The sequence below is a fragment of the Mercenaria mercenaria genome, chromosome 15 (genome assembly GCF_021730395.1).
Source record: "Mercenaria mercenaria strain notata chromosome 15, MADL_Memer_1, whole genome shotgun sequence".
In the NCBI taxonomy this organism is placed as follows: Eukaryota; Metazoa; Mollusca; class Bivalvia; order Venerida; family Veneridae; genus Mercenaria; species Mercenaria mercenaria.
This window is the reverse complement of record NC_069375.1, coordinates 11976651-12001461: the sequence shown is the minus strand read 5'-3', so window position 1 is coordinate 12001461 and position 24811 is coordinate 11976651. Positions and strand designations below refer to the sequence as shown.

The following is a 24811-nucleotide window of genomic DNA, read 5'->3' as shown; positions in this document are numbered from 1 at the left end:
TTATACGAGGTTGCAAATTTGTTGAGCGCACGGGAAATTTGCGCACTCGTGGATGAACCACAATCGCCATAATTTTGTAAGATTTTAACTTAGGTAGGTAAATAAAAGTTTATCATATTTAACTGCACTTACCTTGTCAGACATTATTTGTCACATGTCGCATATGTGTGCTTACAAATATACTGATTAATTGATATAATCAATAGGTGTGATAATCCAATCAAACTCTTATCAGGACAAATGAGAGGCACGTGTTTGTTGCGCCACATATATTCAAAGGATATTAATTGTGCTTTGGAAATAAGCGCAGTAAACGTTTTTATATTTATATATTAAACATTATATAATTCTTTTGAAAACTGATTTTTCGTAATTTATTTTCTTTTTAAATTATCAAATTAAACATGAAGAAATAATTCAGTTAGTTCCAATAATAAACATACGGCCGGTTCTTTCCGATGGTTTGTAATACAAGTATCCATATAGCAGAAATAGGAGTTAATTTATAGTGATAAATTACATTTTCAACCTCATCTCCAGAAATTCAGAAAAAAGATGGTGAACCCTGCAGCATTAGTTGGTCTGCTGGCTAGCAAGTCTATTACAAACATAAATTGACCACTCACAGTATGGTATTACTGTACCCACAGTACGGTATTACTGTACCAAATTCCCCTCAAACCAGCTGATCATGTGACATGTTGCACTATTTTCTAATGTTCTAGTAAACATGGATATTTGTGTAATTGTTCTAAGAATTAAAATCTCAGAAAACAATAGGGAGAGAACATGGTGACCAAACACTGATTCTAATAATAAAGATGTACACACATCCTCTGTCCAACTTAGTGACTGGTTGGAAAAGTAGTGTAGACACTATATTTAACCTTCGGCCTGCTGTGATTTAGCCTTTGCGACCAGTTCAGACCAGGCTGATCATGGTCTGCACTGTTCGCTATTCAGTCAGTAAATTTTCAGTGAACACCCCTCTGATAAACAAGTGGTACTGCCCAAATTCAAAGATGGATCAGTCCATTTTAGAAATTTAGCTGGCTTAAGCTAAATACAAACAACAACAACAACTATGTTGTACATACCTGTCTTTTCTTTGATTTCACATAGAACACTGAAGAGAGCCGGCTTCATTCTGTGACAGTTGAGTGTGTGTTTCCTGTAAACAGAACAATTACCAAAGGATCAGCCATAAAAGTAACAATAAATAGTACATCAAAATATAATTATATGGATGCCATAGCAACACTTTTTCTTCATTAAAAATATGTTCTTTCTAGATCTATAGCAAACTTTATTTGTTATTTTAGAGCAAAATTTAAAAGAACAATAATTGTCTGAATATACCATACTATAACTCTAACTAGTCTAAAACTCTACAAAATTTTCTACTCTTAACAATTAAATAAACAGAAATGAAAAGATGATAGAACTATTAAATCATTTTTAGATCAAAACTTAAGAACTGATAATACAGAACTCTGAGAAATTAAAATTATATTTACAAATTACAATAAAATAAAATAGTAATTTTACACTGGCACAGTAATATATCTCTGGGCGATCATACTGGCCAAAATGAGCACCTGTGGACAAATGCTTAAATCCTAAATTGGCTTTGATTTTCTATTCCTTCAATATAGTGACTTTAGCTCAGCAAAATTGTGTGATGAACTACACTGAGACTGGTCAATAGCACAAATTATTATATCAACTTTCTATATAAATCCCTGGTGTATACTTTGTGCTATGACTAGTCTATATTAAGGGCTTTTTTCCCCTAAAAGCTACCGCCCGTAAAAACAGGCAATCCCAAAGCAAAAAAAATATGTTTTCCCCCCAATCTGAACTTAAAATTCCCAAATCATAACATTACTGCCTAGTTTTTTTTTATTTTCAACAACAGTTTTGCTATTTTGTAATCTAGTACTCATTAGATTTAGTAAATAGTTATCAAAATGCCATCACACATTTCAATTGTTATTCAAAAAGTAATGAAGTTTCCATTATTCCCAGTTAAGACAAATTACAAAGGTATTTTCCCAATTGGACTGGTGTTGAGGGCATTCCCAAAATGATGAGAAAAAGGTCTGTATTGAACATGTTTACTGGGCAAACATCAAAAACAATAAAAAGAAGGGAACTACAAAAAGTGATTTCTGTCTTTTGTCATGTACACGTAATGAAACAACACCTACTGAATTAGAAATTGAATGACATGCCGGACAATAGTCAAAACTACTTGCCGTCAGTCCTCTGGGCAACAGTTTTGACTACCGACTGGCAAGGTATTCAATACGTGTACACTAGTTACACGGAGTAATGTATTATTATTAATAAACGTTACAACAAAGTTCTCCCCAGTCTGCCATACATTTAATATATTAATTGCAATGCATTATTCATAATGTAAAAATTACCAAACCAGAACAGACTGAAAGCTATGTGTGGCATTTCATTAGTAAAACATAATAAAGGCAATTTATTGATAATCAAACTGACATTGTATAAATTGCTATATCACAGCACAATAAAAGTAGGCACAAAAAAATGCAAACAATGATAATGAATTTGTAAGCCTGTAATAGGATGCAGAATACAAATTTAATTTCAAATTTTATGTGTAAATGTCTCTTGTATGTATCTATGCCTAGATGGAAAGGTTGATATGTAATCTATTCCAGTCTTACATTATCTTTCCTACTTAACATTTAGGAAAACATGGCAGCAGAGCAGTTCAATATAAACATGTTTATTATCTAATTACTTATTAAGAGAACATAAACACTTTATTTACCAACAGATCATTGTAAAACAATAAATGTGTTGATCCATATCAGTTACCAACAAGAGATGCTTTTGAGAAAAGTGCATGTCTCCCACAACTGCCCCTATGAAAAATGTCTAGTTTCTCTAGATGGTTTAGACGAGTAGATCCAATTAGATGGTCTGGATGAGTGGATCCAATCAGTAATTCAAGGGCCATAAATCAAAAGTGCCTTGGCGGATTTGGCTTGTGATCGAACTTGGCTAAGGTCTTATGGCCAAACACATTTTGTTCAAGTTTGGTGAAGATTGGATGAGAAATGTTCGACTGAGAGAGCAGACAAGAGTAAAAAGGCCGATTTTTTGGTAATTCAAGGGCCCTCACTCTAAAATGCCTAGACCAATTTGGCTAGTTATCGAACTTGGCCGAGGTCTCATGGTCAAACACATTTTGTTCAAGTTTGGTGAAGATCGGATGAGAAATGTTCGACTTAGAGTGCGGACAATAGTAAAAAGGCTGATTTTTCAGTAATTCAAGGACCGTAACTCCAAAACGCCTGGACCGGTTTGGCTAGTTATCGAACTTGGCCGAGTTCTTATGGTGAAACACATTTTGTTTAAGTTTGGTGAAAATCGGATGAGAAATGTTTGACTTAAAGTGAGGACAAGCATTGTGACAGACAGACAGACACACGCACACAGACTGGAGTAAATCAATATGTCTCCCACACCACTGTGTGGTGGTAGACATAATAATACCCACAATGTTGGGCGGTTAAATGTTTGAAAATGGCTAGTTTTTGAAGGTGCTGAACTGTCCGGTTCAAGTATGGCCCCTTTATGCAGTCCTTTTCTGAAATTCAATGTATAATACATATACTATAAATTAGTATACTGACAATAGTTTTGTAGAGTAATATACATTTATCTGTTTTATATTCTGTTAAATTTTCATGTATTTCTACGATTTGGTGTTGTTTGAAATCACTTCTAAAAATGTTCGGCTAAGCATTAAATCAATTTTAATTTAAGTCAAAGTCCTGGTCAGCTCAACAAGTCATCCATGACTTCCACAACCACGCTGTTGATATGAATTTTGGGATGAGTCTATTAGTATGTTATCCATGATGCCTGACTGACACCAATTGCCATACCTGGCTACCACAGTCCTCAGCTCATAACTTATGCCAGCAGAAACATGCTCCATGCAAGTTGAAGTTGCTGTAATAGGCTACCATTGGACAAGTGCTGTTTTGACCAAATACACTGGGACCCCGTTATAACGCTGTTGTCGGGGTCCAAGGTTTGAGACCCGCGGATCTAGCGAGTTAAATTTATAACGCGGGTTGATCGTATCAGCGGTATACGCAATACCCCACCCACCGGTAACGTATTTTTGGACGCTGTTTTATGCCAATAAGAAATAAGAATCGTATAAACAGGACATGCTACTGAAAAGTACATTAAAAGAATTATAACGCTGTGTCATTTTCTAATTTTGACGTGATTATAAAAGAAAATTTGATTTGTGTATCCCAGAAGTAAACATATATAATGCTGTGTGAGGAGTGCGTGGTCGTGAGAATTACATATGCAATGCAACTGCACTGGGGGTTTATGTAACTAAAAGAGAAAAAACGCGAAGAGTCTTAAAAAAAAATAATTTTGAATAGATCTACATGAAGGAAATCAATAAATAAGATAGAAAATTTTTAAATCACCGTCGTTGATATACGATATTAAAAAGGGAGCACATTCTCAGTAAGGCTTTCAGTGCCTCCATAAAAAAAATTTAAGACCAAAAATGCACCAGTGGACACTGTTTTATGCCTGTATTGCAACAATTTCCAGGAGGATTGCAGTACCTTAGACTAGCTACTAGACTGATAAATAAAGAATTTGTCATAAAATTTATGCTTTTGTAATTTTTCTTTTAATTCCGTGTAATAGTGCCAAATGCCCTGAGTCTATTTTTAGAGACTTTCTCAGGGAACAGATTGTAATATTATCAATATGATATGGGACATAGGATAAAGACTGGCTACATTCACAATTTTAAAAACAAAAACTTGAAAAAGAAAAAATATCCTAGTCTGGGAGCTAGTCTAGGACTAGTAGGAGTACCCACACCAGTAAATGCACCAGAGGCCACCATTTCATACCTATATTTCAAAAAATTCCAGGGGTGAGATCCCCCTAACATTGGCAGCGGAGACCCCCTCACCCATACCTACCTGCTCATGGCGCCATGCGCCTCAACGGTGGCATCTTTGTTCTAGAGTGGCAGCCCCAGTCAAACATTTCTGGATCTGGGCCTGGATTCCCTTTATCAATTATATTTCATCTATACACTCAATACTGACCCAAATAAATTTTATACAATATTACTTTATAACTGCAACTTTAGCAAGCATGCAAATCATCGGGTGCGACCCTTTATGTACCAGTTCATTTATGTACCACTTTGAGACTTAATGTACCACATATATTATATAGTAGCTATACTTTCTATATACCTATTGTGCATAGGTGATAATAGGTGATAATTTGGTTGTAATTTACTGTGAAATTGTTGATTAAATCAACAATAATTATGGGCCAACATTTTAAATTGACTTAAATTAAATATTTAAAGCGATTAAACAGTTTAACAATGCATTTCACAAAATTGGAATAAGGAACAATTCATAGAGATCAATTAATGCTGGATTTTTTTAAAATTTTATTTTATTTTATATGTGGTACATAAAGTCTCATAAAGTGGTACATAAAGGGCTGGTACATAAGTGGACTGGTACATAAAGTCCCACATTCCAAATCATCACTCGCCCATATAATTTACCAGTAGCAACATTGACAACTGTGAATCAACTGTTACAACCTGACAGCAAAATGTTCATGCATCCAGTTTCGACAACAAAACCCACCAAGCACTAGCTAATACACAACACGGAGTTTTAAAGAAGACTTGAAATGGTGTTACCAGGACCTTGCTTGAGCTTCGTCCAAACTCTGGTCAGTGATGGTCATAATCTGCTGAAGTATGTCCCCTATCTCTTGTTTTCTTTGGTCATTCGGCTCCTCGTGACCTGTCTGACCCATATTGTAGCCCTGATTCATATTCATACCACCTGTATTATTGTTCATAGTACCACTCGGGTGCATCAATCTTTGATCAGGATCCATTCTTTCTGCTGTTTTGCAGTCTTTCTACAGAAAAGAAGAAATATCTCCGAGAACAAATCTTTGAATTTGCACAAATATACAGTTATGATAAAGCCAAGTAGTTGAAAATGGAAGAATTTCTATGCTGCAGTATAGAACTGCATGTATCTAATCCGATCCGATTACATGAAGGATGTATTTCAAATAAAATCACACAACAGTGTTAATTTCTGGTTCACTTCATCTCAGTAATGGCTGCCGCAAAGCATTCATCATCATTTTCCGGTAAAATGGACCAATCAAATCGCTGAATGTACGGTCATGACCTCAAGTCTTTCCGTCTAGCCAATGAAATACTTTGAAAGGCAATTAGGCTGGAGGCACCCCAAAGATAAAATTGACAGGTCCTTTGTTAGTAGGGGTGATCTCAAAATAATTGTAACATACAAAAAGGATAGTTCAATATAGAGCCTATAACGACATAATCCTAGCTTGGGCGCCCCTATGTTGTACATAAACATAATGATATGACCTATAATGTGGTGAAATAAAATGTATATGTCCGTGTGGTTATTTTTGAGATATATGACTATAAATAAAGCGAATAGTTTTAAGGCATTATTTTAAAGGAAGTCTAGAATCTGATTCTCGGGATCCGTACCTCTAGACAAGCCTGTTAGGGGTTTTCTAGGGGATACGGACCTCCTTTTTCTAGAGATTTAGGGTTATGTTTATCTTAAATTTTGTTGAAAATAGAATAACAAATAAGACTTAACCAGTCTTCACTTAAAACTTGGATCTAATTGGTCAAAGAGCTATAAAAATAAATTTTAGTTATATAGTAATATTTTTAGTTCTTTGAATTGGTTTACAGATACCAGCGTTCACTCGATTGTTTAACTTCTCTTTCAAAACCTAAATAACCGAGGAACTCCAAATGAATACACTGTTCCTTGTCGATTAGTTTGTTGTCAAATGAATGAATCTATCTCTTAAATGAATTCTATTTGAAATTCAGCAAAAAATATATATATATATATATATATATAGATTTCTATATATATATATAAATAGGCATAATAATATGCACCTATTTATTTTGTTATTTAACAAGGTATAATGATAATCGGCACGGAACTGATTGTTTAATAATCATTCTAACACAACCAGCAAATAACCTACATACATGTAGAGCAAAATCTATCTCGGGTTATTCTGCAATAAACCTCTCGCTTGCGATGACGTCATCCGATTCGTAAAAAGTAGTTACCATTTTTTCTAACACTGTTCAAAGAGTTATAAAAACAAGTTATAGCATAGCAAACGTTCCTTCTAGGGCATATCTATATAAATATAAAATGATCATCTTGTAAAATTTTGGTTGCAATGTCTGTTTTATACTGCCAAAACAATTTCAAGTAAGTATTTACGCTAGTTATTTAACATAAATTGTTAAATCCAACAACAAATTAAATCTGATACCACTTTCGGTAGAGTAAAAACGTCAATAAGACATTGACTCGGTTAATCATTTACGATGCGATGCGTGAATTTGTTGCGCATAATCAGAGGGTCGCAATGGGGTTTGTTTTCATATATTAACTATGCATTTCAAGGTAACGATAATATGTTGTTGTTTACATTTAAATTTGCTGATATATGTCTATCTGGTCGACTGAATGTATGTTATGTTCCTCAAGAATGGAGGAAATAACATCCTCGGGTTTAGTAATATGTAATCCACGGAACGCGTTCAGTCAGAGTCGCCTCAATTAGGAAAGAACAGTCTAACGTCAGAGGTTATTTCTAAGGTCACGGGATTTTATTGGCCAGCTTGTAATGACAACAGCTTTCGGTATCAGTAGCTCAGTCAAGTGTGACTTATTGAACTATAATATTCCTTCTCAAAAGAAGGAAATATAAATAGATCGGAAACTTTTAGGAGTTACAATAGATTTTAGATTAAATTTTAAAACCCATGTTTCAGATATTTGCAAAAAGACTTCTAGACAGTTAAATGTGCTAAACCGTATTGGGAAAAATCTTTGTAAATTAGGAAAACTTAATATTTATTACTCTTTCATAATGTCAAATTTCAACTTCTGCCCCTTAACCTGGCATTTTTGTGGTGAAGTAAATGCAAATAAAATAGAGAAAATTCAAGAAAGAGCTTTACGGTTTATCTACAATGATTATACATCAAACTATCCATCTCTCCTAATTAAATCCAACCTACCAACCTTAAAAATTAGAAGATTAAGAACTATTGCCTTAGAAACATTTAAAATTATTAACAAACATGCACCAGTTTATCTTCATGATCTGATTACAGTAAAAAATAATTCATATTCTTTTAGGTACAGCAACACTGCAGAGGTTCCGCAAGTTAGAACCACAAGGTATGGCCTGAACTCTTTCCGCTCGGCAGCGCCCAGACTTTGGAACTCACTCCCTCAGCATTTCCGTGAGGAAACAAACCTGAGCCAGTTCCGGAGTCTGATTAATGCCTGGAGCGGACAGAGTTGCAGATGCTCTTCATGTGCTGTTTTGAGTTAACCTAGTTGTTACATGCTTATTTTCATTCCGCTTTTGCTGATTTTAGCTTGTTGTGCTTGCTTTTACCTAAGCATAGTATTTCTAATTGTATTTTATTACAGGATTTTCTTTGCTTCTTTGCTTGTTGTACATTGTACCTGCATTATTTGTGTTATGCTTCATGTTTGCATGCACGTTATATAACGTTGTGTTTTGCTGCAACAATCGAGATGCAGGTGCTAATCCGGTTATTTTGTTTTAATTCTATCTTATAGGTGTTTTAGTAAATTAGACACACTTGTGCTGTCTTTTATCTTCAGTTTTTATCCGATGTTATCTTAGGCTTTTTAGGCTACGGTCAAGATTAGCACCAGTAACTCAGCTTTTCTTTTTATATGTAAATGTGCTATTACATTATGATGTTTTAATAATATGTGTGCAAATGCTTTTACTCATACTAAAATTGTGTATTAATTGTTATATATTTGTTAAATAAGTCGGTCAATAGCTATTCATAGCTAATGTTGATTTGTTATGCCATACCGTATTGTATTGTATTGTAACTTGAAAGGCAGATAGAGCAAATCTCGCCAACATCCCGCGGCTGCAAACGAGATCTCGTTACCGGAAGTTCTCCACGCGCCATTTTGTATGCGAAAGATATGACACTGTCAATTATTAAGTATCACCGTATGACCACGCTTTTTTGAAAGTAAGAAACGTGTATTTTGTGCTTAAGACTATTTCATATTAAACAAATGTTGTTTTAGAAGCTAACATGTATTTTGTATGTAGTTTTAAAGGTACAAATTGCAACTCCATGCTCTCTTCACTAAGACAAAGAAGTATAAAATACACAGAATGGCAACTGGCTGTAATCTCGCGTGAGCTCGTGTCAGAGCGTGATTCGGCGTTATCTTACTAAAAACAAACATCGGCGAGCATGCAGTTACAATTTGTACCTTTAAAACTACATTTAAAATACATGTTAGCTTCTAAAACAAAATTAGTTTAATGAGAAATGGTCTTAAGACACGAAGTACAGGGGTTTTTTTGCCATCGAAAGAAGCGTGGTCATACGGTGATAATTATTTTACCGATGAATAATTGCTTTCGCATACAAAATGGCGCGTGGAGAAAGCGCCACTTCCGGTAACGAGATCTCGTTTTTTTGTCACGGGAGGTTGGCGAGATTTGCTCTATATGCCTTTCAAGTTGCCAATCTATTTATTTTATAGCTCTTTGACTAAGATAACGCCGTGATTACAGCCAGTTGCCATTCTGTGTATTTTATACTTCTTTGCACTGTTAATACTTGTATGTCGTGTTAGAATCGAAATAATGAGTTCCAAAGTGTGATTTATCGTAGAATAACCCGAGTTTTTTTTGTTCTTATGCGAAACAATATATCACTCAGGCCTACGGCCTTCGGGATATATTCTTACGCATAAGAACTCAAATCTCGGGTTATTCTACGATAAATCACGTTTGGGAACTTATTATTTCTTACATTAAGCGCATTAAGTAAAAGAAACTGTTTGTGAAAACGTCCCCTGTATCTCGTAACGGCTACCAAATGTGTGAAAAACATTATTATTATACCAGATTTATATAGCGCCCTTTTCATGATCAATTTCACGTTCAAAGGCGCTTTACATAGTTCAAATGCAGCCACACAGGGCGCATAATTCATCCTCTACTAGTACAGACACAGAACGATAAAAACATAAAAACATAAAAACATAAATACACTAAGGGTTAATTATCAATTAAATATAGTTTTTCCCAACATATTTAACAATATTTTGTTTAATCTTTATATCTTTTTTTTTGTGCCAGTTCGAATCCTCGTGATTTATTTGGTGTTCCTCGGTTATTTACGTTCCGAAAGAAAATGTAACAAATAGGATGAACGTTGTTATCTGTAAACAATTAAGACCCAAGTTCAAGGCGAATTATGATAAAGAGTTATTTTTATTTCATTTTCAACAAAATTTGAAATGTAAATGACCCTTAATCTCTAGAAAAACGGAGGTCCATACCCCTATAAAACCCCTAACAGGCTTGTCTAGACGGATCCGTACCTTCTAGAGGTACGGATCCGTACCCCTAGACACTTCCTATTTTGAATTATTTAACGTATCAGATGTTTATATTGTTTACCATCGTTATATATGTCTGTGTCAATTGCCTTTAGATAACTGAGAATAAGTTTCTTACTTACAGTTTAACATTTTACATACTGCTGTTTTGCAATTATCACACATTGTTTATAGAGACAGTAGTGGCATGTACCGAACATGTAGGAGGCCTGACAGGCGAACACCGAAAATTCGAATAAATTCTAGGGAAAGATGGAGACAGAGGTCATGCAAACCGCGAATGTTTTCATAATAAGAATGTGGGCGCTTTTGGCAGGTATATTAATTAAAATTGAGATAGATCTCATTCTTTTCCAGACTCTATAGCGTGTGGAATAATTCCAGACAGACACTTAGGTAATTGTCATTCATAAGATGTACACGGCGATTACAATTACGCGCACATATTTCTGAAAGAAACATTTAAATCAAGTATACTAAAAGAAATCAATGGAAACAACCATTTAAGGAATACGTTTTTAGGACGATAGAATATGACCGGCAAATCCATGAATTAAATTAGCGGCTCATAATTAATTTGACAGTCCTATTCTGTCGTTCATTCCGCAGTAAACCCCCACCTCTCTCTCTCTCTATCTATCTATCTATCTACCCCCCCCCCCCCCCCACCAACACACAACACACACTCATCACGCACACACACACTCCCCAAAGAAAAAAGTCCGTTCTTTATATTTACATCGTGTTTTCTGTTCATTTGTTCACAAGTTATTTTATAAATTGCCTCTATTTTATTGTATATAATATTTGAATCTGATTTCCAGTCAATCCATTCACCAGACAGAGTGAAAATAAAAGAGACAGACCAGATAAAACATGGTGGTCTGATGCCTTGTCTGAAATGGTGTTGAATGTTTGTAATGCGTAGAGATAAAGGTCGAAAAAATGGAACTTGTACAGAAACGTAAATGTTTCGATCGTGAAGTGCAGTCTTTAATGCGCGTATATCTAGCCCGACTGAAAAGAGTATAAATCGGGTGAAATCGATGCACCGGGTAAAAACGGGCCCACCTAATGTGTATTTTAGTAATTGTTCATGTGTGCTTCAATGTATTAAAAGTACGAAAGCTGCAATATGCAGCAAAAGGAAACTCCGCGCCAAACAAAGCAGAGTATGTAGTATTGATAGAACAGGAGATGATATAGCAATTTATGATGTCTTTGTGGTAGACCATAGGCAAACAGACAGTCTAATGGAGTTTAATGAATGTTGGCAATCATAAATTGCCTTTGTAGTGTGAGCAGGATTTTTATTGTTGTATTTAGTGACCTACTTTTTGACTGATCTTGACACATATGCGAAACTGACCTCTAGATTTCGGTATATGGAATGAAATGTATTGTAAACACAATGTCGTTTTTGTTCTTAAATTCAGACTTACGCAGTTGTTCATCCGAAAAGACTGAGTTTCAAACTTGGCTCAGATGTTATCAAGACCATTATTCTGATGAATGTCTAATCAGGAATGTGGGCTCTATATGATACTTTCAAGTTAAATGATGAGGAAGGATTAAGAGGAACAATGAATGAAACACACAGACAAAATTGTACCACGCATAGGGGCGTGGAACTCACAGTTTAAAAGGAAAACCCAATGTGGTTATTTTGTTTTTTGTTTTTTTTTTTGTTGGGTTTAACGTCGCACCGACACAATTTTAGGTCATATGGCGACTTTAAATGTGGCTATTTAGATTACCAATTAGCACAATTTAACATTAAACTATAATGTCTTACAAAAGTAAAATTAAGAATGTAAATAACGCCCTTATGAAAATCAGAATGTTTGCTTGAATGATTGCTAGGCCAAGTTCGAAACTTCGTCATGTGGGATCAAATACTAGCTATATATATAGGTCACCCACTCAGATCAAAGGAAAAGCTTGTTAACACTGTAGAGGCCATATTTATGACCCTATCTACATGAAACTTGGTCAGAATGTTTATCTTGATGATTCCTAGGCAAAGTTAGAAACTAGATCATGTGGGGTCAAACACTAGGTCATCAGTCAAATCCAATGAAAAGCTTGTTAGCACTGTAGAGGCCACATTTATGACCCTATCTTCATGAAACTAGGTCAGAATGTTTATCTTGATGAATGCAAGCCCACGTTTAACAGGTGAGCGATATAGGGTCACCATTCCCCTCTTGTTTTTATAAATTTTGTATAATTCATGATATTTCTTCAAGTTCAAGTAGAGACACCTTTCAAAGTGATAGCCACTGTCCAAAACGTTTGCAGAGAATTTATTTTACCGTTAATTTTGATAAAAAGAATCGTCAAATTATTGGTAAACAATTATAAAACACAATATAAAACTGTTAATATCATTTTTTCTAGGGTGCCTCAAGTAAAAGGATTTAATGGGACAGAATTGAAAAATTAAGGTCGAGTCATGTGGGACTGTTTTAAATTTTGCTCACTTCATTCATAAATAACCTTGGGGCAGAAGTAAAACCTACCTGCGTTTCTTAATATGTTATATAATATGTAATCTAAAGAGTAATGGCAAAAAAGAGAACTTTTACCTGATGTAACTCAGTATTTTTACTATTTGCCACCTTCTGTTTCAGAGGTTAATTCACTTTGATCAGCAAGAAATCACATATCAAAAGAAAACTTTTCACTTTTGTACAATAAATCAATAATAAGTTAAAAAAAACCCTAAAATCTTACTAGATCAAAGGAATATAGGGGAAAGAATTTGGTCCTAGTGGGACTTGAACCTATGCCCCCTGAAAAATTTAAGTCAAAGTAGGTTTATTGTAGGACTTGAGTATTCTTCAAAAGGAGGTATACTAGCTGTTACATGGGGTCATACCTTAAATAACAGTATATTGGAAACATGAAAGAAACAAAAAATCAACATTTACAGCATTTACAACATTCATATACTTTCGTAAAGCATATTTTATTAATAGAGGTAAACTGACAAACTCTGGAATAAAGTTATTGAAATAGGAATATCTGTGAAACTGTTTTTGGCTATCAAATCGCTCTACACATCTGTGTCGTCATGACTACATAATTCCTTCAAAAGGAGTGATCCAATGTTAACTGTGGATTAAGACAGGGTTATAATTAATCTGTCTCCTATGTTATTAAAATTGTAAGTCAATAGACCTAGCTTTATATCTTAAATCATTAGACAGTGGCATTCAACATAATGACGTGTGTATTTGTGTTCTTTTGTATGCTGATGTCAACCCGACGTCTATCTATGTAAAACTAGATACACACTATAACAATTTCCCATCATAATACCTTTTTTCGTGCTTTGATAGTCTACCTCCTCGCTTAAAAACCATAACTGTAGACCACAATCTGTGAAGAATTGTTTTAACATATCCGGTTGTGACTGCAGACCTTAAATAGTATCAGAGATCAGTACTACGTCGTCAGCAAACATTAAGATGAGTATCTCAATGACAGCAGGAAATATTTTAAATCCTCTGACCCAATGCGGCTGAGTCAGTACCGCTAACTCGTTGATAAAGATTTGGGGTCTCCGTACCCGCTGACTTCAAAACACTTGCCCTTCACCGATATGGGATCGGGCCACATTAAGGGTGTTGAATTCTTCATGTGACGAAGCCATCCAGTTTGCTTATGGAAGATCGGTGCTTAATTCTACCATGGTGTCTGCTCGAGATGAAATAATGCACGTAGGGGCACTTGGTGTCTTTCTCCACCATCAAAGCTTGAAAGGCGCCATATGATATTATTGTGTAGACACGGTGCGACGATAAACCCACCAAAAACAAAACAAAATCGATAAAGATTGAGAACGAAATTAGTGACGCCATACATTAGTGCTTTAGTCCGATTGGACGAGTGAAATAATCAGTTCAGGAACCGGAAATTGTTCTTACATAAGCCTTTACAGTCATATGCATATACTATGTATTGCATTTAATAGATTTCCGGACACTCCAGCATTCCTTCAATTGTGCCATGATTTGTCACGCTTACAGAGTTAAAGGCAGTTTAAAAGTCAACAAACGCCACGTAAAGTTTAGCTCTCTTTATGCCTCACATTTAGTGGGTGGTGGGGTGGGGGTGGATAGCGTTGCTGCTGTCCGTACATCCATGGGTCTTTAAATACCCACCACAACCTAGTGACCTATTTTTTCAGCCCATATGAAATTCGTGCAAATCATTCTGATATTACTGGTATAATACAGCTATTCTACAAGATGACATGTGGACAATTTAGGCCCTACCTGAATTAATGTGTTTTCACAACTTCATCTGCAAATTTATTCAAATAATCTCTTTTCAGCATATTTTTAAAACACAAACTAATAACTATCCTACACTGTACAAGCAAAGTGTAGTCTAAACTCAGATTTTAAAACACCAAGTTACGCAAGTACTGTACATAATGCTACATTAATTTTATAACATATTTAGACATTGAACACATTGTCTTAGCCTTATGTCCCTGTCAATTTGCAACTAGACACATGTATTTCTCTATTGTTTTCATGCAAATCATTTATAATTAACATCATGGAAATAAAAAAGAATACAGTTATTTAATGGCGCGGCGCGTTTTTAAACCAAATCGTCCATAAATGACCCATATCATATTTTTACTGTAATTCGACTGTAATTTTAGGAATGACAGAATGGAAAAGGAGTCAAGCACTATCTGTGCTTATTTGTTACGTTAGCAATATATCAAATATACAAATTATTCTGACAATTAAAATCGTGTGTGTCCAACTCCCCCCCCACACTATTAGCCTGATTTACTTAGAACTTTCACAGATGAACAAGCTTGATGTGGAGACGACCATAAAGGCATTGTTCCTGTGACTTATTTTTCGCACAGCTTCGTTTTGACCTAAAACCATGTTAGAGGGGACTAAGAATGCTGTTCATCAAAAACTTTCATCAACTTGGATACAATGATGTGTTCCATGAGTTTGGAAGCAATACAGGTGAGTGAAATTTGGCCAGTAATTGCTGGTTTGGATTTAGGGCCTTTCTTAAACACTGGAGTAATTGTAGCTTGTTTCCAGTAAAGTGGGACGATACCTGTTTGAAGGGAAATCCTAAAGATTTCGCACAGGATGGCTGCTACGTCTGAATTAGTTCTTTTAGGAGCGGACAGGTAGATTTCATATAGTGTACATTACGGGAAAAGTTGCCAAGATAGCTTTTTAATGCTCAGGTGAGTTTTTCTGATCGCTCGATGTCCGGCGTCCGTCGTCTGTCGTCTGTCTGTCTGTCTGTCAACATTTAGCTTGTGTATGCGATAGAGGCTGTATTTTTCAATTAATCTTCATAAATATTGGTCAGAATGATAACCTTGATGAAATCTAGGTCGAGTTCGAAAATGGGTTATCTCGGGTCAAAAACTAGGTCATTAGGTCAATTCAAAAAAAAACATTGTGTATGCGATAGAGGCTGTATTTTTCAATTAATCTTCATAAATATTGGTCAGAATGATAACCTTGATGAAATCTAGACCAAGTTCAAAAATGGATCATCTCGGGTCAAAAACTAGGTCACTAGGTCAAATCAAAGAAAAACCTCGAGTATGCGATAGAGGCAAAAACATTTCAACTGATCTTCATGAAATTTTGTTTGAATGGTTGCCTTGATGAAATCTAGGTCACGTTCGAATATGGATAGTCTGGGGTCAAAAACTAGGTCACTAGGTCAAATCAAAGAAAAACCTTGTGTATGCGATAGTGGCTGTATTTTTCAATTGGTCTTCATGAAATTTGGTCAGAATGATTGCCTTGATAAAATCTAGGTCAAGTTTGAATATGGGTCATCTGGGGTCAAAAAGTAGGTCACTAGGTCAAATCAAAGGAAAAGCTTGTATATGCGATAGAGGCTATATTTTCCAATTGATCTTCCTGAAATTAAGCCAGAATGATTAGCTTGATGAAATCTAGGTCAAATTTGAATATGGGATATCTAAGGTCAACAAGCAAATTCGATGAATTGGAATCCCCCACCGAAAGGGTCAGAGTTGAGGAACGGCAAAAAAGTATATCCAGCAAAAAGTTAAGAATGTTACCAAGAAGCAAATAATTTCATTAGTCAAAATCAAATTAAAAGAAAATGAATGGTTTGTTTGGGTGGGGCTGGGGGGGGGGGGGGGGGGTGAGGACACAACAGTTTACATGTTGATTATAAATATTGATAGAAAATGAAAATGAAAAAAAAAAAAAAATGGTGGGGGGGGGGGGGGGGTGGGGGGGGGACCAAGGTAAGGTGGTGACCAGGTGTAGGTACACAACATCACATGTTTATAATAAATGTTCATGGAAAAGAATGAAAGAAGTTTAATGAAATTCTTCCAATTGGTTGGTTTGTTATGTACAGATCTGTGGATTTTTAAACAATTAAAGGGCAATAACTATATAGAAAATTGACCAATCGAAAAAAACCTTGAAGGGCATCGTCGCAGTATCTTGGTTCATGTCTGTTTCAAGTTTGATGAAATTCTACCTGCTAGTTACTGAGAAATGGCTGCAGACGGACATTTTTCATTAAATCAAGGGCAATAACTCTGACGGAAATTGACCTATCAAAAAAAAAACTTGAAGGGCATCAGCACAGTATCTTGGTTCATGTCTACTTCAAATTTGATGAAATTCTACCTGTTAGTTACTGAGAAATAGCTGCAGACGGACATTTTTTATTAAATCAAGGGCAATAACTCTGAGGGAAATTGACCAATCAAAAAAAAAACTTGACGGGCATCATCGCAGTATGTTGGTTCATGTTTATTTCAAGTTTCATGAAATTCTACCAAGTAGTTACTGAGAAATGGCTGCGGACGGACGGACGGACGGACTGACGGACTGACAACGCCATTTCAATACCCCCCTCCCGATTTCATCGGCGGGGGATAAAAAGCAGGTCACTAGGTCAAATCAAAGAAAAGCCTTGTGTATGCGACAGAGGCAAAAAATTTTCAACTGATCTTCATGAAATTTTGTCTGAATGGTTGCCTTGATGAAATCTAGGTGAAGTTCGTATATGGGTCATCTGGGGTCAAAAACTAGGTCACTAGGTCAAATCAAAGAAAAACCTTGTGTATGCGATAGAGGCTGTATTTTTCAATTGATCTTCATGAAATTTGGTCAGAATGATAGCCTTGATCTAGGTAAAGTTCGAATATGGGTCATCTGGGGTCAAAACCTAGGTCACTAGGTCAAATCAAAGAAAATACTTATTAATACTCAATATTTTTGCTCCAATTTTAATGATAATTGGTCAAAATATATTTTTCCATGAAATCTTTAGGTCAAACATGTTTACACTGTTATAGTGTGTGATGGTGTGTTTCTCAGGTGAGCGACCTAGGGCCATCTTGTTTATAGTTTTATTGTTGATTTGACAGAGGGTTCAGTTTGCAATTGGATACTATGCTAATACATCGGACTGTCTGAGAGAGACTGGTAAGATAAGATAAGATAATCTTTATTTGGCGTTGGTTTTACCAAACAGTTTAACACTAGCTAAAAGAAGCTATTTTCCGACAAAACAAAACTATCCTTTAACATACGAACAAACAATCTATAGAGAGTAAAAATGCACTGTACTGATTAAAAATGCCTTGATAAAGGTATCACCTCAAACCAGATGTATTGTGAACTGAGTAGCACGCTTATCTCATTCAAACATAAGAAAATCAAGCTGAACTAAAACACTTACAACTACAGTTATTTATAGGAGTAAGAAAAATTAAATGAAAAAAATGAAGAAGGATACATCAGTTGCATACGTAATAAGCATGACAAAACAAGAGCACTGCAATGCGGAGCAATACACGCCCGAAGGTATGACCTTTGACCCCTAAGTGTGACCTTGACCTTGAAGTAATCCATCCAAAACATGCACTCTGCACGTCGTTTCGATGTGGTGAACATTTGTGCCAAGTTTCTTTAAAGAGTTACGGAGCGGACACGAAATTGCTAACGGACGGACTGACACCGGTGTTATAACATGATACAGCCACTTCTGGCGTATAACACCAGTGAAAAGATGGGAACAATAAGAGTTAGCATAAAATAAAATAAAATAAATAAGGAAGAAAAGCACTTGCATAGGAAACAAAAATAAACATAACACAATGATATAGGCAAAAGATCAGCAAACAAGCAGCATAAAATGATATGGAAAGCAACTAAAGAAAACACAGCACAACATTAACTAAGCAACTATAAGCACATTGAGCATTTGCATCTGGAGCCACTCCAGGTCTGTATAAGTCTTCTGAACTCGCTACAATCTGTTGTTGTTGTTCTTAGCTCATTCAGTAGATTATTCTAGACCTGGGTTGCCTCAAACCTAAAGCTTTTCTTGCCATATGTTTCTGTTTTAATTCTTGATACATCAAGTGTATTAACGTTCCTGCAAGAATAATTTGACAAATTAACAGAATGATATTAGTCCCTGTACATATTTTGGTGTTATATTTTGTATGCATTTAAATACTTCAATAGCTATTTGTTTAAATCTGTTTATATGCAATGTAGGCCTGTTTGTCTTACTTAAAGGTGTTTCATATGAAGAGTTATAATCTTGAAAGACAAATTTCAGAGCTTTATGTTGCAATTTTTCTAGTTTTTCAGGTTTTTTTTTGTTTACTACAAACATGCCAAGCCTGTGGGCAGTAATTTTAAGGGGACAAAACATTTATAAATAAAAAAAATCTAGTGCTTTGGCTTAAAACTTTGCACAGTTTAGTAAGAATATTTATTTGCCTGGCCTTTTTGTAGACGTTTGACACATGGAAGTCAAAATTTAATACATTTGTATAAAGAGTCAATTTTAACACCAAGAAGCTTAACATTTTCCTCACATGCAATTTCTGTATTGTTTATCGTAAAAGAAGTAAACAAAAAATGCTTGTTTTACCTACGCATATTGTCTGAAATGTATCGGGATTTGCCTGCATTAGGTTATAGTCAAACCAGTTTATCATAGTTACGCTTTCATTTTCCAGTACATATTGGAGAATAGTTATGTTTGAATCACAATGAGACAGAGTATTATCATCAGCACAATATATAGACAGTTTCTTTATCAATGAAATAGAAAATGTCATTTATGAAAATCTTAAAAATGAGGGGACCTAAGATGGACAACAAGATGGACTCCTTTATACACAGTCATCCAGTCCTTGTATATTTTCCCGAGTTTGACCCTTTCTTTTCTGTCTGTCGAATGGTTGTGCATGCATACACTCTTTCTGATAGCCCAAAGGCTTTGAGTTTCAGGACTATTAGGTCTTGGGTAAGACATTCAAAAGCCTTGGAAAGACCCATAAATATTGCTGCTACATACTCGCGTCTGTCCAAGGCAATATTCCAGTCTTCAATTAATCGTAAAAAGGTTTTTGACATCCAAATTTTGATCTAAATGCTGCAAGAAAGTTGTGAAAGATGTTGTGAAAGTGAGCAACAAGTTGATGATTTATTGATTGTTAAAAATGATTTGACCAGGTAGGGCGAATACTTACAGGCCTATAATTCATTTTTAAAACGGACCTTTTTTTAAAAAAAGAGGGATGATTTGAGCTATTTTTAGTGCTTCTGGAAATTTTCTATTTTCAAAACATTCATTTATTATACATTTTATAGGTTCTGCAAGTGGTTCAACACCAGATTTGATTATTTTTGGTGGTAGATTGTCAACACCTTGGCTTCTTACCATCCACATCATGCAGAAGCTTATGCACATTTTGGACAGATACCAGCTTAAATTCAAAAATATTAATATTTGGGTTGTTGACAGAAATTGCTTGTACACTAAGATGTCTATTATCTACTGTAATATTACTATTTATTCTTATATTTTGAGCTATATTGACATAAAAATCATTCAGGACATTGCAAACAGTTTTTTGGTCTGTACATAGTGTCTCGTTTTCGTTTAGCATGATCTGAGCGTCATTTTAGCAGTATTTTACTTGATAAAAAAGGCTTTACAGTTCACCAGAAATGTTTAGATTTAAAACTGGGACCCTCCCCACCACCACATCTTTCAGAAAAATATACCTGCATAAAATTTCTTTTAAGTTTTGTGACTATATTTCTCTGTTTTCTTAATTTTCCCAATTTTGATTTGATTTACATTTAAAAAGGAATTTCTCGATTTTCTTTCAATATAAATAGCCAGTCGAAATTCTTTATTCATAAAAGTGGGGAGTGTTTCTTAACTTCGGTTTGTTTGACAGGAGCATGCTCAACATAATTTCATTTGCCCAGTAAATATCATCTGCGGGACACATGAAAAGGTACATGAGGTATAGATTTCTGTTAAAAACTTGATGATCAAAGATTTTACATGATCTAAAATTTAAATATTTAGGTTGAACGGTTATAATATTGTCCCTGATCGTGGTTGCAATATTAAATTTTGGTAATTGGCGAAGATTTCCTATTTTCGTTTAGTCATAGACAGTTCATAGTACATAAATGTTCGCATTCAAATTCTTTTCTTCATCTAAAGGAGAGGTCATCTCTAACATATGCCATGAGCCCATCGCCATGTTTATTTCTATCTTTCCTTTCCATTTTATATCCACTAAAATTATAGATGTTATCATTGTATGAAGCATCAAGCTTGGTTGATTTACGTTTGGGGAGACTGCGACTTTAGAACATGCTTTCCCTGTTGGATATTCTTCCTACAAATTTTTCTGATGAAATTTTATAGATTTTTGATACTGTTAATATTTAGAAGAGTAATAATTGGTCGCTTCAGATTACACTTATGCAGGTTTCTAAGTTCATATAGGTGATATGTTTTGGTTGCAGTGGAGCTATGCAACAGTTCTTCTTCAGTAGAGAGGTTGTTTAATTCTTCACAACTGGACTGTTCAGAAGTACAGAAAGTTATAGAATTAAAACTCAAATCCCCCGGCTGGAATGTAAAACTGTCATTAATGTTTATGAGGTTTAAGCAATTAGGAGTATTATCTGTTGCAGTTCAAGTTTTATATAAAATTTAGTTTGGTTGGTTCACCGAGAGTAGAATATTCCTCCATGTAACCTGGAATTGTTACAAATGTACTAATAGGTCGTATGTTAACATTGATAGATTCAAAGTTTACTGATGATGAAGGTTCGATTATAACAGATGTCGTTGGCTGGATGCATGACGTTGCAGTTGTTTTATTCATATGGCTTATACAGGTTTTACAGTGCCATGATTTGACTGAATTATCAAGCCAAATATAATTATGTTGGTGGTGTTACATTGGCACATTTAATGTGGATCCATAATTCACATAACTCGATGTTTTTTTGCCACTTGTTCTGAGCAGATACCACGTGGAAATTTGGTAGGTCTTGGGTTTAGTGCAATACGTCGCCAGCTAGGGTCACTAGCAGAAGTCTATGAGTTTTCCTAAGCTGCAGTGCCGAGGGCAGTCGTCTGTTAAAGTTGATCTCATGTATGGTAGTAAATAGATTCCAAAGGTCCACATCTACATCTACTGTGTACTGCCCAACAATCAATTCTGATTATAACTAGGAGGCGCTTGTCTGGGACAGACTGTTAAAACATGAGCAAGCGTATTAGGTACAAACTTAAAAAGAACTACGTACAATTATTAAGATAAAAGCATAGATATAGATTAGAAGGTTACAGTTGCCAGCCTCTCAGTGAATAGAATCAAACTGGGGCTGGACTGTATGTGTAGGGGGAGACCATTCCAGGAACGAATTGTTCTTGGAAAAAAGGAGTTAGCATGGTATTGCTTATGAGATTGTGGGATCAAGTAGTTCAGGTTCCTTGTAGGTATGAGCTGGTTATGGTCAACTGCTATAAGACTGTACTTTATTTTAAAAAATAAAATAAGGGAATTTTTAATGCGGCATTGTTCAAGGGATTGCCAGTTGAGATCTTTAAGCATTTGGGTGACACTGATTGTTTGACCATAGTTGTTACATACGTATCGAGCTGCAGATTGTTGTACCCGTTCAATTTTGTATTGAGGGATTTTGCCAAGGGTGCCATACAGTATTCAAGCTGTGGGCGGACATATGTGTTGTAAGCTGTTTCTTTTACTTTTCTGTTGTTTGTTTTGACATTTCTTTTGGTTAATCTAAGTGAGTTATTTGCTTTCGATGTGATGTTATCAATGTGTTTAGACCAACTGAGATCTTTACTTAGTGTAACGCCGAGATATCTAGCAGCTTCTGTAGTTTTTAGTGATATATTATGGAGTGTATAATTGTAGATAATAGTTTTTTATTTCGAGTAATCCTCAGCACCTCACACTTATCCGGATTGAACTCTATTTACCAGTCCTTTTCCCAGGGAATGGAGATGATTTTGTAGGGATTGAGAATCAAGAGAAGATTTAACCGTCAGAAAGACAATAGTGTCCTCTGCAAAAAGTCATACCTTACTTTTGATGGACTCAGGGAGGTCATTTATGTAGGCTAGGAAGAGACAGGGGCCAATGACTGATCCTTGTGGAACCCCGGAAAGACCAAGAAGTTTATCTGAGGTGAAGCCATCCACAACTACTCTTTGGGAACGGTCCTTGAGAAATGGCTTGATACACTGGGATGCTTATTGGTGGACTCCCAGGGTATCGAGCTTATGAATCAATTTATGATGGTCAACCTTATCAAAGGCTTTACTGAAGTCCATGACGATGACGTCAGTCTGTTGGCCATTCTCAAGATTGTCAAATACCTCTTGTGTGAAACTTATAAGTTGTGTTTCACAGCTATGCTTTGACCTGAAGCCATGTTGATACTGGCTAAGAAGATCATTTCTGTCAACGTGGGACATGGTATTTGAGACAAGAATATGTTCCATTAATTTAGAGGCAGTACATGTTAGGGACATGGGCCTATAGTTACTAGCCTTGGATTTCGGACCTTTCTTGTAAACTGGTGCAACGATTGCTCTCTTCCAGTCTTTTGGGACTTGACCTGTTTCAAGAGATAGTTGGAATATCTTTGTGATGATTGGGGCTATCTCTTGGTGAAGCTCCTTTAGTAATCTTGGGGAAATTTCATCAGGTCTGCTAACAATATCTTTTGATAATGTGAAAAAGGTCAAGTTTTATTCACATTTTTGGGAAGTTTCATGGCATATATCATTTTCAAAGAAAGAACAGAGCTAGACCACATATTGCTGTTACAGGATTTCTGCTTCACGTGCAAGATCTATGACAGTGATAGGATAGTGATGACTGGGTATATGTGTTCCTGAGAGTATGTATACAATGTAGATATTCTTGGAAACTGTTTAGGTGATGAATTAAACTACTTTCTAAATGTATTAACTGAAATAGTCATTTATAGTGATACTGTATATACATACTGATCACAAGAATAGTAAATAATGAAGCTGAGGTATAAACTTGCAGATTTGGTTTATTTATTTACAATGAGCTCCATTTCCTGAAATAAGCCATGGTCTATCTACATAATACAGTACATAATAAACAGCGAAAAAAATGAAAAAAGGTTTTCACGTATATTTCTGTTTAGATCTATCCTGTTGGAGGTAATAGTAAAGATTGGTTTGAAACCACCCCCAAATACTCTTCATCAAGAAGGTATAAAACAACCTCCATGAAACACGGGAAAATGAGAAATAGTACAAAGTTACGCAATCGAAAAAAACTTTGTGCGAAGTGTCAGTTGGTCAGCAGTGCCGAGGAATTTGATGACACGGTTATAACTCAAGGTTAGTATTAAGTGAATCAGCGTCTGCATGCTTTTACATCAACGTACAGTGCTTTAGGGTATAGCGGATTTTGGGTAGATAAATAAATCTCGACGTTAGGATTTACCTGAACAGTGCTGAATTATTGTACTGTATAAATTTTCATATCATTATTTACTGTCATGCAGACAGACTTTCTGACATACATTTTAAATGTTTGCTTGTTGTATTATTTTTCATATGTCATCTTAACTAATCCGACTTATAGAGTTTGTTTTATATTGTGACCAGGGGTCCTGAAATAAGCTGTCCGAGTTGTCCGATTCGTGCATTCCTCGATCCGGACAAGCAGTTTTTAGAAGCTGGCTTGTCCGGGGACAAGTAAAATTTCCGTGGAATACATTTTATAAAAACGAAACTAATCGGCGTCATCTGTGATTTCCGCATGCCTAAAGGCAATATCTAATCTGTTTGTGATCATTTATGACCCTTAAATTATCAAA

At 35.4% G+C, this 24811-nt stretch overlaps 2 protein-coding genes across 10 annotated transcripts in view; one reads left to right on the top strand and one right to left on the bottom strand.

The window, feature by feature from the left end:
• The window catches only part of LOC123546781 (pre-B-cell leukemia transcription factor 1-like), a 54211-nt gene extending 47981 nt beyond the window's left edge, over positions 1-6230 (bottom strand). For 3 of the 9 annotated variants that reach the window (XM_045333395.2, XM_045333404.2, XM_045333363.2), the window contains exons 1-2: positions 5762-6225; positions 1098-1171 (exon numbers count right to left, since the gene is read on the bottom strand). In XM_045333395.2, the coding sequence (XP_045189330.1) occupies positions 1098-1171; positions 5762-5964 (277 nt within the window). In that variant the 5' untranslated portion in view covers positions 5965-6225. Of the gene's footprint in view, positions 1-1097; positions 1172-5761 lie in introns of all 9 variants that reach the window. The other 6 variants (XM_045333346.2, XM_045333370.2, XM_045333337.2 and 3 more) reach the window with 6 other exon arrangements.
• A 17960-nt stretch (positions 6231-24190) lies between these two features.
• LOC123546771 (uncharacterized) overlaps positions 24191-24811 on the top strand; it is a 71657-nt gene continuing 71036 nt past the window's right edge. The window contains exon 1 of the mRNA XM_053524059.1: positions 24191-24329. The gene's annotated coding sequence lies outside the window, so the exon portion shown is untranslated. The remainder of the gene's footprint in view (positions 24330-24811) is intronic.